Here is a 15,761-nt window from a genome sequence, read left to right as displayed (position 1 = left end):
GAATTAGCATATTCCCATGCATACATTTATAGGCATGTGCAGTACTACAGCAGTACTTAATTATTTTGTTATACAGTAGCTTAAGTTTTCCACACCTGTATATTTTCTGTTCTTCCCATGCTACACTGCACTTCTCAGACTCTACTTCTCCACACATTATTAAGAGTAGCTTAAATTTGCCTTAATCTATGGACTCTGAGAAACAATTAACCATCAATTTCTGGATTTCACAGTTACTGTTTAACTTATGTTCAAACAGAAGGTCTAATAAAAAGTGATCAAGTTTCCTAGAACTAAGCCATATTTTACCTACTCAAAAGTAGGGGTAAGAGGGAGAAGGATTTCTGAACTGTTCAGTCAAAAATGGCCAATAAAGCCAGAGTGAAGAGTATACAGATTGCTCTCCTTTGTCTTAGGAAAGTAAGTTCATCCAGTATAAACACAAGAGAGTTTAATAAATCGACAAAAAACCCAAATGAGTTTTAACAGATACCGTGAGAAATGCTGCCTGGTATTGACAAGCCAAAATGATGACCATTTAAAGGTGTGTCATGTTGAAAAGCAGTGTCTGAGTTTCTTAAACTAACCAAGAATGACATTTTAAGCACAAATAACACCTCCTGACTTAGGGTAACCTGAAAAACAAAACAGAAAAACAAACTACATAGGGCATTTCAGCCATTTTGGGGGGAACAAGACCAAAGAAAAAATACTGTTATTTTAACATGTTTAATTGTCTTTAATATTACTGTTACACAGGAAGATTAAAGCAAAAATTTAAGTCAAGCAGAAATGGACATCACGCCAACTTCAAACAGAGAACACAACACGGCACACTGAGACCGCCCACTGCATTTGGTGTTGCAAGTGTACGCAGTCCTTACAGAAAGCTCAAGGATAAGCTAGCCAAAAATTCTATAAAATTAAAAATTCTGATTTTCTTAAAAATCATCCAGGTGTCAGGATTTTGGTGGATTTGGGTGGGTTTTTTGTTTTGTTGTGGGTTTTTTGTGAAATTAATTTTAAGGAAGGACCTGAAATTCTGCTAAGCGTACAGTAGCAGTTGTAAGCGTTCAGCATTTCCTGCTCTACAACTCTACCTCCTACACTGGAATTTGAAAACCATTAAAAACTGTTCAGGAGCACTGACATGTGTGATGTCCTAGATGAAGGAAGGAACAAGAGCTTCAATCCCTAGGAAACCCCCTGTTCCCTTAAGCAGGCCACTCCTCCACTTCTTAGATGTTGTCTTCCTATGTACCACATACCCTAGGAAGAACTGAGATCTGGGAGAAAAGGGAGGTTGTACTTTGCCCTACATAAAGTAGCAAAGTCTCAAGTTCAGGAAGACAGTTAAACATTACCTTCTCATTTTCAATTACTTGTCAAATTTGAATGTTATCTGCCAATGTTTAGCTGCAGCCATACTATGAAATATAGTATGCCCCTCGAATACTGTGTTCAGTTTGTGGCCCCTCAGTACAAGACATTGAGGTGCTGGAGCAAGTCCAGAGAAGGGCAATGAAGCTGGTGAAGGGTCTGGAGAAGCAGCTGAGGGGAGACCTTATTGTTCTCTACACCTACCTGAAAGGAGGTTGTAGCAGGGTGGGGGTTGGTCTCTTCTCCCAAGTAACAAGTAGATAGGATGAGAGGAAATGGCCTCAAGTTGCACCAGGGGAGGTTTAGATTGGATATTGGGAAAAATTTCTTCACTGAAAGGGTTGTCAAGCAGTGGAAGAGGCTGCCCAGGGAAGTTGTGGAGTCAGCATCCCTAGAGGTATTTAGAAGATACATGGACATGGTCTAGTGGTGGACTTGGCAGTGTTAGGTTTACTGTTGGACTTGATGATCTTAAGGTCTTTTCCAACCTAAATGGTTCTATGATTCTGTGATAAAACGAACATATTTTCTCAGAAGCAGCAAATCATAAAATATGATGCCTAAATCTCAGCTGTCCATGACAAGATCTGATGAGCTACCAGTTACATTACAAAGTTATGCGGATGCCTGCTGCCCCCTGCATTGCTGGCACTGCAAGCTTTGGGATTTTTTTAGCTCTTCAGGCCACCCTCCACTACAACCTATTCCAGGAAGTTAACCCTTTTTGTCCAGGAACTGCCTCAGGACAGCAAGCCTAGGTAATGGCTAGCCAAGCATAATAATGCTGTAAATGATCTATTTACTGCCAAACTACATTTTCAATGTTTGTCACACTACCACTCAGCTCCATGCTGTAAGGGACTGGTTTTACAAGCTACTTATTGAAGTAACAGAAGGCATGCAGGCAAGTCTTTATTACTTACATTAGGAGTTAACAATGGGTTCCAATTTGAAAGTAAGGTTTTAGCAGTCAAATTCCTTTACAGGAAAATCTTGTTTCATACTTTACTTGGGCATTTTAATCTTAGTAGAAAAAGATTTCCAACCACTTCTACTTTTCTTCCGGGGACAGCAACTATAGCATACTAGCTCCTGCCTACCCATGTACAAAATAAGGCTCATTTAGACTGAAAGGGACTTCTGCAGGCTACCTAATCCAATCCCCAGCTGAAAGCAGGGTCACCTTTGAAGTCAGATCAGGTTGCTCAGGGTCATACCAGAGTCAAGCTCTGAATATTTTCAAGGACAGAGATTCCACAACCTGTTTCAGTGCTTCATTCTCTATGTGGGAAAATATATTGCTAACATGTTATTAGAATTTCCCTTGATGCAGCTTGTGTCTGTTGCCTCTTACCCTTTTCCTGTGTGTATCTAAGGAAAACCTGTCTTCATTTTCTCTCTCACCTATTAAACAGTCATAGCCAGCAATTAAGACCCCCCCATTTCAGACTTTCTGAAATTTGAACAAACTCATTTCTCAGCCCTTCATACATCACGTGCTGCTTACTTCTCATCTTAGTGGCCTTCCACAGAAACCTCAGTATCTGCCTCATAAGTGGGAGCACAAAACTGGGCACTGTACTCCAGACGCAGTCTCCCAAGCTCCAAAAAATAGACAGTAATTACTTCCTTCAACTGGATGACCATGCCCAGTATGCTCTTCAACTTTTACAGCACCAAGGAACATACTGAGCCACAAGGACAACTACGCTCTTTCCTGTAAAGCTGCTTTTCACCAGTTAGCACCACATCTGTGCTGCTGCATGGGGTCATTCCACCCCAGAAAGACTCAGTATTTGCTTTTGTTGAATTTCATCAGGTTTCTGCCAGCCAATTCTCCAGCCCACAGACAACCCACTCAATCAGCCCTAGCCTCCAGCATATCAACTGCCCCTCACAATCGGGTAGCATCCATAAACTTGCTGAAAGCGCATTACTGACCTGAAAGAGGGGCTGAAACAGACAAACTGTCCCTGCACTGATCCTTAAAGGCATGCCCACCAGTAACAAGCCTCCAGGTGGACTTCCTACAGCTGATCAGAGCCTTTTGAGTCCAGCAGTACACAGTTTTTCACCCTCTTAATCCATTTACCTCAACCATGTCTCACCAATTTAGCTACGAGGACATTTTATGAAACCTTTTTAATAGCCTCTCAAGGTTACTAACACTCACTGTTCTCCTTTGTCTACAGTCTTGTCCTATATACTTACAGTAATCTATTCAGGACCTCTTTACAGAGCAGTCTCAAATTGTGGACACACCACAACTCCTTTTCCTCACTTACTTCAGTTTTCACCTTATTTGCAGCCACATAAGTTTATCACACCAAGCCCTGCTTCAAGTCCTGGAAAACACAGCTGCAGAGTAGCTCTCAAAACACACCACCAAGGGAACTTTCACTAACAGTTCCATAGGATCCCATAGTCCTCACCTCTTTCTGTAAGGCAGAACACTCTCAGAATCTCTGAAATATCTTACACGAAGCTCGTCAGAAGGTAACGTAAGTTAATAAATGGTCGTGTGAAAACACTGATGAATCAACTGTAATAATTAATTTGGTTATAGCCAAAAGCCTTACCATTTTACAACCATTGAACTTAACAGCTGTGTTACAGCTCTAGAATCATAGAATGTTTTAGGCTAGAAGGGACCTTAAAGATTGTCTGGTTCCAACTCCCTGCCATATAAGCTATGCGCAGAGGCCTGAACTACCTCTGATACCACAAACTGCTGAAACACAGCTATGCAGAACTTAGTAACTTCTTCCTATACCAAATATCCTGCATAAATGGGTATATTGCACTTGCTAGCCACTACAGGTAGACTGTTTTATGCTTCCTCAGCTACCAACACCACAGAAACTTTTAACAGGATGTATTTAAATCTCCAAAGTAGTGATTAATGGTATGGTCACAACCATCATGGTTGATTTCCTTAGATCTATAGTGCCTCTTTGAGTGTTAAAATACCTTAATGAAGTCATAACATTACTTCTGTTTCAAGAAAATTTACCTTTTGAAGTCAAAAGTGCATTGAAGCACAGAAGTAGCATCACTGGTAAAGGACCAAGCAGTGGGGTTTTAAAGCGCAATTATCAATGTTTACAAGTATGTTAAAAAATGGAATTAAGCTTAGCAGCTCCTGATCTTTGCTTCTCTAACCTCCAGCAAAAATCTTTAGCGCAGTTGACTAGGTATATTTTTACTGTGGCAAGAGCCAATGGGTGATATAGGAGAAATTAAAGAAGCAATTTTGGGGGAAAGAATTGCTTTTTGGCAATTGGGTACTTTTACAATTTTACTAATTTTACAATTTTACAATTGGGTAAAGCCAAGTTAATACAAGCCAAAAGTTTCACTCCCTCAATTACTCTGTTATGATGTTGTTCCTTGCATTTGATGTAATTCAACTTATGCCTGACTAAACTTCTTATTGTTCGACCAGATTATGTACATGGAAAAGAAATTAAGTAAAGATAGAATGTGAAAAAGTTGAGATGTTTAAGTTGGGTAACTATCTCCAGCATCCCTTTGTCCAATAGGCTTTTCTTAAGTGTACTTGTCCCAGCAATAATTAGTTTTCAGCTTAACCTTATACAGCATGGGTGGTATTGCAAGCAAAAAAGACGCAAAAGAAGTGGGCAAAGAATGCCCACAGAAAACAAGATTAAGAAAAGTTTAAGTCAAACACTACTTTGTAATCTTCTACCTCAAGGGGTAGTGAAAATGACAGATCCAAAAGCAACTAATTAATTCATCAAGCTAGCTCAGTTTGTTTCTTCTACTCATCTGTATGCACATCAACTATGAAGGCCTGTTTGACTAGCCTTTACTCACCTCTGAGCAGGTATGGTTTTTTGGCAGGAGTCATTGCCGTTTCAATGACTTCGAATTCTGCATGCACCACTGCATTACAGTGATAGCACTAGCATGTTTTAAGTATTTAAACCAACAGTTGCTTAAGAAAAACATTCCATTCTGTTCAAACTAATCCCAGGAAGATACGAAAAACAAGTTTAAAAACTATCATGTTATACCAGCCTTGACTACAGAAAAGAAAACACTGATCCCCTGTTGGGGGATACAAAGATACGAGGTTATCTTAAAACACCACATAATGAAAATCTGATAGGAAAGGGGAGGCGGGGGGGGAAAAAAATCACTGCTGCTGCAGGTAATCCTAGTACACCAGCCAACTCAAGTGAAGCTACACTTGACTAGCCTTCATGTTGAGAATGCAAAAACATGCTATTTTAAGGTATTACAAAATCAAAATTGATTTTTCTACACTGTACACTACTTGAACAGCTGAAAAGAAGCAAAAATACTGAACAGAAGAATGCAGTAGTGATTAAAGTGGATAGTCTGAAAGCTTGTTACTTTTCGCTACCTGAACCAGCAGTGACCTTCCTGATAACACGCTGATATTAAACTTGACCTGCTCTATTCCCCACGCTTGGGAAAACACAGGTAAAAGGATAGAGGACAGAGACTGAAATTTCAAGACTTTGGAAGTTTTTTATTCTTGCTGCTAATTTCATTCTCTCAGAAACTTGGAAGTTGCTACCCTTGAAGCTGTTCACCATGAACCTGTGTACTGAATTGTGTAGTAAGCAACCACTGGCCTAGGTTTTCCATAACCAAGCTAAATATTAGCCATAAGCCCCCTCAGGAGTCTTACTCATACATACTTCCACATAATTTTAACCCACTATTTTACACCTTTACTGTCTTTTCATGTCCAGGGGATTAAAACAGCCTCTCACATAACAGATTTTTCATCTCACTTCATAGATGGAAGCACAATAATTATTTTCCCTGACACTGTCTTTACTGCACATTTCACTTGAATTGCTTCTCATCTATTTCCTTGTATTTTATCCACATTCAACTACTGCCAACTTTTCTTTCTTAACTATTCTTGGGATTTCTCCCCATACTTACATGATACTGTTTTTGAGGCAATCCACCTGCTTTCTAACCAGGAATAGAGAATAGTGTTAATGACCCCTTTACCTCTAACAAGAAAGTTTGATCAACCTATCTCATGTGTAATCTAATAATTCATCACCTTCTCCATCCTCTCAATAAAAATATATTATGGCATTTCAGATAGCTGTGATCTTTGACACACTGAATGCAACTGTCCTTCAAGTAAGTACTTTTCAGAAATCTTGTTTTAGATAGGCTAACTCAACCAATACACTCCATGTGAAGCCATAGAATGGTTTGGGTTAGAAGGTACCTTTAAAGATCTTATCACCTCCTCTTCAAACAAGAAGAAAAACCAATAACACATGGCATAACAAAATTAAATAACTATATTTATAGCTATTCTTCATATAACTAAGAAAATCTGGCCATTCAGATAGTATCCAATTACCAGGTCCCTAAGAAAATTCCTCACAGGAACTTCTGCATCTACATACCAGTCAGTATAGCTATCATCAAGTTAAATTCAGTGCAAGACATTCAAAGTTGGAAACAAGAAGTCCAAGTACAAACATAAACAGCACTAGAGCAAAGTAATCTGTCATCACACAGCTCATCTTTAAGAGGCAATGTACCAGGACTCCAGAGCAAGTAGGCAACACAAGCAATCTCAGCACTCACTTGTTTGCAGGCTTATCTAACCAGTCTTAGCCATATGTGCTGATAAAGAACTCTGGACAAAGCTGCATTCAACCACAGGACAGCAGGTCAAGCTACCTCAACAGCAAAAATATGGTGTAACACAGAGTGGAAAGGCATGCTCTTCAAGAGATAACCAAATCAATACAAGGACAACGTTTACCGAGAGCACTGCAAGTAGCTGGCGCTTAACAAGATTACCCCCTACCAGTTTGCATAGCAGGTTTTGTACTTCTCTTACCCTACCTCCATTCACTCCTGCTTTTCCTTCTAAAAATTGAGATTTGTACTTTCAATTCTAGAGCTTCTAACTCAATTTTTCTTTAAGTTCCACAAATGCTGCTCATTCACTCCACACACTGCTTACTGAAGCAACACCCCCCCAATTCCTTTTCACAGCAGATGCATTTACATCTGATTTTGCACACCTTAAAAGCTCTACCACCAGCACCTGAAGGGTGATCAGCTAGTACAGATGCTCTGTAAAGGCAACATGGTTTTGCTTCTCCTTCTACAGAACGGTCCTTTGTTTCTCAATATCATCCTGGGGGCAATGCTACATGAAGGGGGTGGTTAAGAGAACAACCTAGGATTTGACGTATTGCTACACAGGATACTTGACCCATTAATCTTACAAGAAATAAATCCTGCTAGATCCTTCTTTTGTTCAATATCAATCAATCTTGATATTCCAGGACATAAAATTAAGTTATTTAAGGAGGCAAGAGAAACACATTGTTCAAATCAAGAAACTGTTCAACCTTTATGTAGCACAAATGGCCAAACAACCATCACGATTCTTCTATAATACTCCAAGCATTCAGATCTTAACAATTCAAATTACATTACATTTCAGTTCCATGTATATATATATATGGGAGTTTCTTACACACCACAAGCCAAAACATTAGTTGGCCTCTTCAGTTTTCATTCATCCTAAAATTTATTATTACTGTAACCTGCTTTCACCTTGTCTGTACAAGTTTTATAACCACTTCTTTCATAACTCCAGCTTCTACTATTTCCATGCAGTGCTACAGACAACTTGAAACTGTCTTGTCTAAAATTTAAATAGCAGTCAAGAATTACAAGCCTATATGATGTATTTTTAATAAAATGTTAGCAACTGCATTTTATTTTGTATTTATTTCACATGAGCACCAGAGTGTACACACAATCTTGAAAATGACAGACCTACCACAATGGAAAGAGCTTAGAACTGTTGCAAAACAGCACACTGCATATCATATTGACTTATCCTGAACTACGGGCTTGACAAACTTTGCACTTTTTGCTAATTATTAGACAATCCAGGTTTAACTCTCCCTCTCTGTTTAAAATTACTGTTATTCATACCAGCGCAGCCGCTCTATTCCTTCACACAGCAGTTTCATATGCTGCCCTACCTACTGTGTAGTTCAATATTTCATTCTCTCCAGCTTTTCAAATATCTTCTACAGTATTCCTACTCCTTCTCTTACAGTGTCATACTGGCTCACCTAATGTCTTTTAAAAAGTTCATTTCCCTCCATACTGTTTTCAAAACACAACAAATACATATTCAGACATTAATTCCTCAACTATCTTCATTGCCTTTTATACACAATGAGGAAAAAATACACTCTGTTGCCTTTTTGGACACTTTGCCACACTGTCCTATTTCCAAATGGGGAACATTAACCTGGGTTGCTTGACCTCATATTTTTGTCATGACTTAACCCAAAAACATATAAAAGTTTCTAGTCAAATAGACTGTTCTGGCCAATAGTTACTTGGGAATTTCCTTTTTTTTAATTTGCAAGTCCATTTTTGTATATAGTACACTCCATACTTGTATTTATCCACACGTTTATAATCCAACCCTTCCAGCTCCACTACAGTCTGGAATTCTGTGCTCCAAGCTGCTTTAAGAAAAAAAAATATCAATGGGAATTTGAAAGCATATGCCCCACAAACACTTCTTTTTCCAGCTTTACTGAGAAGCTTAACAAAACCAACAATTCAAACCTTAAAAAAATTTCCTCAGTGAAGTCCCTGAAAAATGCACCTTGCATGTTTTTCCTTTCTATTCACCTCATTTCACAATTTTGCTTAGTTTTTAATTCATGCTTGTATTCCAAAAAACTTTGCAAAAAAATTATCACCATGTGCAAACTAATGAGGCACCAAAATTACAAGGAATTAATTACTAAGCAGCACATAGGTCCTCATACACAACATAGCTGAAAAATATTTGCCACAATGTATATCAATTTATTTTATAGATTAAAGGTTATCATAATGTTCCCTCCATCTCCCCTAGCCCAAATCTACACTAAAATTGATCATACAAGTCTAGTACATACTTTATTCCATCACGCACTGTTTGACTGAAAAGTGGAAGAATTACTGGTAAGCGTAAGCCAAACCTGATAGTCTCGCTTTCCTAACAGCAGCACTATTTACTAAACCAGGTCTATTTTTATTTAAAAATCCAAAAGGTGCTGCTATTTAAGATTCCATATATTTTTTTTTCCTCTTCCTTCCCCCTTCAGTTTTTTGATTTGAGTATTGGAGGTTTTGGTGGTATTTCTCTGAGGAATTATAGATCAAATAAATCATCATTCCCAGCCATCAGACAAAATGATTACATAAAAACTGATTTGATTTTTACACTAAAGTTTTTCTACTAGGTTGGGGGTTTTTTTTGTGGTGCCATTTTCAATTCTTACTTTTGCTAGCATTATCAGAATTGACTGACCAGCAGGAAGTACGGTGTCCAAAAGTAGTCAGCAGTTTCAGGTTTCATCAACATCTAATCATGCTCAAAATGTATTTACAGGCACTCTTGAAAGCTACAATCATTAGATTATTTTTCCTTCACACTCACCTGTGACTGTTACAGAAGGCAAACAACTGAGGGAAATTTCAGGTTCAAAAAAGTAATCGAAAAGCTAAGATACTGACAAAAAAACATCTTCCCCTGCTTCTTACCTGAGGGTCCAAAAGTCACTAGTAGTTTCTTAAGTTTCCCCTTTTATCCATAGATTATGCTTCAAAACTTTGCGCTTGAAAAAGAACATTATTTCAACACAACATTCCCACTTTTGGCAGATGTTCTGAAGTGTTATCAGTCAGGTTCACACAGGCCAAAAAGAATCTGGGAACACTGACATCTGAATTACAATCAACAAGACTAAAATAGTAAGCCACCGCATGACACAGCACATGGATGCCCTTAACCTCATTGTTACTATTATCTTCACATTTACATGTAAAATGAGCTTGGCAAGGTTATGTCAAGCCTGCAACTTCACCTTTTTAATCACAAAAGGGAGCAGAAATCACCCTGAACAAAGGGAAAGGAAAAAACTGCTACTGCAAGAAGTTTGCCAGCCCTATGAAAACAAAGTTTGCAAGCCTTAAATGTGCACCACCTTAATATTGAAAAAGTCAATTTACCAAATAAAGCCAAATACTGTGTTTGTTATAAACTAAGAGCTCCAAAGTCTTATGCGTGGGAAATTAAAAACCATTGGATGCATTTGAAAGCGGAAGAAAACCAGGTCTTCAACACTTGTAAAAACATTCAGCCAAGTAGCTATAGAGAACACGCAAGGCAGCAATAGATCCTCATTCAGTTATTTCAACAGCAGCATAGTTTAATAGCTGATGTTCTATTATAAAAAATAAGAAAGCCGTTAATTTAGAGACTTCATCCTGTAGCCAGGACACACACTATGCAGCACGGAAAAATTTCTGCATAAGGAATTCAACTTTTAGACTGCTTCGCTAACGTATAGTTCACCTTCTCTGAAGCATCCCAGTAATCTCTGCCTAAGGAGGCAGTCAGCTAGTCCCACAGAACTCTTGTGCTGTATCAACTATTGCAGCTGTTATTCAGCTTGACTAGGACCAAATCTGTCCTCTCAACAAGATTTACGTGACCACACTAGCTCTCAATAAATTGAAACAATAACAGGTTCACCATCAAAACTAGGAACAACGGTGAACTACTCTTCCTCCTCCAAAATAAACCCCAGGTACACGAAGACCCACCTTTCTGTCTTTCCCACTGTTGCCTTTTTTTAGGGACAGCTGGAACATATGCAATTTAACAGGGTTCCCTTTCAGCAAATGCATGTGATTAAGCTTAAATTAGTAATAATCATCTTTTCTAAAAGCTACATCATTGCCAGAGGGGGGAGACTATTACATGCAAGAGCACAATCTTACAGCAGCACTGCCTCAACTCCCTCCCTGAGAAAGCATTTCTCGGATACCATGCAACTGCTTTACGGTGGCATGGCTTGCAAGCTCCTGGGTATTTTTATCACATGAGCCTCCAGAGACTACCTCCTCTAACTTGTTCCTCCTTCCTTCAAGAGAAAAAGGACTATGTGTATCCTATAATAAAACATCCTTGCCAACTATTCATTACTGCAGTGGGAATACAACAGCAGGATGATGGGTTTCAATGTGCTCTTGCCCAAGTCCACTACTTTGCCTTATCTTCTACTGCTGCAAAAGTGACACTACACACGCCACACTGCATGCAGTAAAAAAAAAAAATACCCTGCTCTGCTTTAGTTTCCAACTGCTACGTCGCTTGCCTCTTTTCCACGGGAAAAAGCACGGGGTGGTGGTAGTAAGTGTTTTCCTACGAGTGGTCACGTCAAACCAGACGGGGGCCCCGCACCGCAGTGCCCCCGGTTGTAGATGCTCAAGGTGAAAGTGCTGTAGACTACACAAATCCATTCTCACAGAGAAAGATGAGCGATCTAAAACCATAAGGCTACAGGAACCGGCAGCGATTTCACCCTGATTAAGAGGAAACAACGACACAAGCCGACAGCGGCAGAAGCAAAGAGCGCACTCTTCCACCTCCCCCCCGAAGTACACCCGGAGAACATGAAGACCCACCCTTCTGTCCTTCCCCCTGGCTGGAGGCGGCGGGGAAGAGAGGGAGGGAGGAAGGCAGGCAGCCGTGAATTTCCTCAAGCAAACGAGAGCCCGCCGTTCAGGACGCCGATCACGGCGGATAACCTGCCGCCCGTCGCGGGGGGGTGTGGGTGTCCGGGACACAGCCCCGCCACCGGACCAGCGGCGGATAAACTCCCGCGGCCGCCCTGCCCTGCCCCGGCCGGCCCGGAGCCGACCGCCCAACAAACTTGGCGGAGGCGCTGCACAGCGGGGCGGCTCCGGCCCCCGCCCCCGGTCCCTCGCGCTCGCAACGGTCCCCGCCGCGGCAACGGAACCCAACGGCCGGCACAACGGCCCGCCCCGCCCCGGCCTCCCGGCGCCCGCTCCCACCGGCGGCCTCCAGCCGTCCCGGCGGCGGGGGGCGGGGGGGGTCTGGGGGAGGAGGCGGGGGAAGCGCCCGGGGGTATCCCCGGTGCGGTGCGGGCTCCGGATCTCACCCGTCCTCCTCCTCCTCCTTCACAGTCGTTCCTAGGGGAAAGCTTCCGCGATGCCGGCCACGTCCCACCGCCTTCCCGGTCCGCAGGGCAGCAGCCACCCCGCCCAGCCGGGCGCCTACACAAAGTTTTCCCCCAACTCGACCGAGTCCCCCACCGCTGCCGGGGCTCGAGTTTCCCTTTCCCCTCCTCCTCCTCCTCCTCCTCCCCACCCGCCCCCTCGCCCTGCCCCGGCCGCCAAAGGGAAAAAGTTTCACTTACTGCAGCAGAAGCGAGAGAAAACCAGCCCGAGCAGCCCCAGACCCGGCCCGGGAGGCACCGCCGAGCGAAGCCGATGCCGCTGCTGCCTCCTCCGCCGCTGCCGCCACCACCACCACCGGGGGGAGGCACCGCCACCGCCGGTCACTGGAAAAAGTTCCCGGTAGGCGGGAGGAGCCGGCGAAGGGGAGAAACCGGAGGCAGCCTCCGCGGCGGCTTCGGCCCCTGCCATGCTGCGGGCTCGGCTCCCGGCGGCCGCCGCTACGACGCCCTCTCGCTGCCTCCCGCTCCCCGACCAGCCGCCGCCGCCTCCCCGCACCGGCTGCGCGTGTCACTGCGCGGGGAGGCGCCGTGCGCCGCTCCCCGCCCTCCTCGAAGCGGGCCACACCACCCCGCCGCGGGGAGGGGGGGGGGAAGGGGGAGAGGGAGGCGTGTGTTTCGTACGCGTCTACCGCGACCCCCGCCCACCCCCACCCTCCCTTCCACCCGCCCCGGGTCAAGTCGCCTCGCCCCGCGCCTCTCCCGGCCCGCTCTGTGGAGCGGCACACCTATCCGAGTGGGGGGGTACACTTGGCAACGCGGGGAGCTGGTGGGGGGGTGCCACGGTATCCTCCCCCGGGGGGCTGTTGGTACGTCCCGCCCCGCCCCGCCCCGCCCCGCCCGCCACCACCGCCCCCAGCGTGGTCGGGGGCGCCGCGCCCCCGCCGGCCCGCCCGGGCTCAGCGTCCACCCGCCCCCCGCGCCCCGCGCCCTCCCCGGCCGCCTCCGCCTCCCCCGGCCCGCCGCGCCCCTGAGAGGAGGGGAGACTCCGCCACGCGTCCTCCCGGCCGCTGTCCGGCGCACGCCTGCCGCGGGCCCCGCTGAGGCGGGGAGAAGCCGGCGGGAGGGGGGGAGCCGTGCGGTTGGGCCGGACTGGGCCGGGCGGGGCTGCCCCGCGGCCTGGGGACCGGTCAGCAGCGCATGCCCCGGGCGGGGTCCCGGGGGGACGGCGGGGGGTGGCCGCAGCCCGCCCCGCCAGGCGCCGGGCGCGGTCACGGGCGTCCCGGTTCACCCGGCCGCCGGAGCGGGGGGGTGTAGGGGCGGTCAGGGCCGCCGCCGGGCTGCCCCCGAGGCGCGGGGAGCCGAACGGGGGCCGATCCCGCCTCCTTCCCGGGGGCGGCGGGCCCAGCGCTGGGCGTTCTGCCTCGGCGCCGTGGTTTTACCGACAGCAAACTTTCCCGCCGTTGTCCCCTCGTCGCTTGCCGTACCGTTGGCAAACCCCTCCCGGGAGGCATGTAACGTGCTGCCCGGTCGGCGTCCCGGCAGCCGAACGGGAGCATCGAGCGCCGGGGTACGGGACGATGCGGACCCCGTGCCCAGCCCGCAAGGGGTGACTGCACCCGGCGGCAGACCCTGGCAGAGCCAAGGGGTCTGAAACCACCCGGCAGCAGTGCGAGCCCCGCGCAGAAATCACCGAGGAATACCAAATATGGCCTGCGCTGCCCTCGGCGAGGGGCCTGCCGGGGTGCGGGGGGCAGCGGGGGGTGTCTGTCACGCTGGCGCCGGCAGGGCTTCTTGGCCGTGGCACGGCACAGGGCCGTGCTCCGGGTGAGGCTGCCGTCCGTGAGGGCAGGGCGGCTCCGGAGGCAGCGGCGGCGCCCGGGCCACAGGGGGAGACCAGTGCTGTAAGCCAGGTGGCAGGGCAAGGTGGCCGATTCGAAGCGAAGAGGGGGTTCATGCCTTTGCCCAAGGGACCAGGAGTCCAGCTAAGGGCTGCCTCAGAATTAGAGCAGGCTGTAACCAGGTCACAAAATTGAAGGTGACTTTTCCAGGAAACGCAGTTTCTTTGCTGTGTCTCAGCACTGTTCCGAGCACCAGTGTTGTGGGCACAGTGGCAATGGATGTATCCCCAAACCAGATATTCGGTAGCAAAATACAGAAGCTCAAAAGAGTTGGGATGAGAGCCTTGCTTCTTTACAACCTGGGTGTCCAGGTGGTTTTTTTGTTTCAGGTGCACTATCCTCGCAAAACTTCAAGGAAGGTATTGAATAGCTGCCTATAGCATACCTTCTGCCGAGACATCTACTGTGAGCAGGTTCTGTATAAGCCCCGCATTTTCCTCAGTAGGGTGTGATATTTGATAATTTTCTTCAATGGTGGGCATGAACAGCATCTTCTCTCAAAGCTGTGCATGGTTAAGTTTATTAGAAACTCACAATAGTATGTTCATCCGGTCTTCAGCTACCCTGAATTTTTGCCAGTTAACTGGCCTCATTAATTTGTAACTGTGAGACAAAACAGAATTCAGGCAAAGAGTTACTAGAGGCAAAGTGCTAGCCATGATGGGCGTTCGATGCTCATCAACATTTTGCTATGCAAACCAATGTACCTGAGAAGACTCTCAAGGTTCTATGAAATCAGTGTAGTTCCGTAAATTTAATCCTCAATTAGTACAAAAGCGTTCCCATGCTGATTTGTTCTGGACTGGGACTCAGGGCTGCTCAGGTGGTACACAGGATCTTGTCCAAAAGGGCACAAACAGATTTGTGTGGCTGTTTAAAGGACAAAAAGAGCTTTTCCCACTCTGCTTGTTCTTTGAAGCCTGGTCCTTTACTCTTTTGTTAGACTCTTTGCCATTTTGATTCCGTAGAAACCGATATATTCCACCATGCCAATAAACCTGGATAAATATAATACTGAATTAATCATTAGAGCCTAATTTTTATTTATGCTAAGAGCCTTTTTACATGGGAAAACTGATGAGCATAATTGTAGCAGAATAATTTATACCGGTATGGCTTTGCTGATGTAACATTCCAGGTAGATGTTTTAATTGGGTGCAATTATTCCATTTTCCCATGTAGACGAGTCCTATATAGACAAATCCCCTTCTACAGTTAACGGTCAAAGCAAATTACATCTCATAATTGCATTTACACCGAGTTTAAGGCACTCTGAGGATGGGCAGGAAATATAATGGGGCCATAGTGTAATTGAGAGTGCAGCCCTTAAAATCCTATTTATGACAACTATAATCAAATTGTCATCTGCTATAATATTTTCATTTCTTCTCATTCCGAAACAACAAAAGGCATTAAGTCTTTAAAACAAAATGTT

The 15,761-nt window shown here is 45.1% G+C and overlaps 1 protein-coding gene across 2 annotated transcripts in view; it reads right to left on the bottom strand.

Moving 5' to 3' along the window:
• The window catches only part of NECTIN3 (nectin cell adhesion molecule 3), a 73,736-nt gene extending 60,661 nt beyond the window's left edge, over nt 1-13,075 (bottom strand). Inside the window, exon 1 of one of the 2 annotated variants that reach the window (XM_064468314.1) lies at nt 12,669-13,075. In XM_064468314.1, coding sequence (XP_064324384.1) covers nt 12,669-12,897 — 229 coding nt within the window. In that variant the 5' untranslated portion in view covers nt 12,898-13,075. The remainder of the gene's footprint in view (nt 1-12,668) is intronic. The other variant, XM_064468305.1, reaches the window with a different exon arrangement.
• Between the last annotated feature and the right edge of the window lie 2,686 nt (nt 13,076-15,761).

Source organism: Phalacrocorax carbo, chromosome 1 (genome assembly GCF_963921805.1).
Source record: "Phalacrocorax carbo chromosome 1, bPhaCar2.1, whole genome shotgun sequence".
Classification (NCBI taxonomy): Eukaryota; Metazoa; Chordata; class Aves; order Suliformes; family Phalacrocoracidae; genus Phalacrocorax; species Phalacrocorax carbo.
This window is presented reverse-complemented; position numbering and strand designations above follow the sequence as displayed.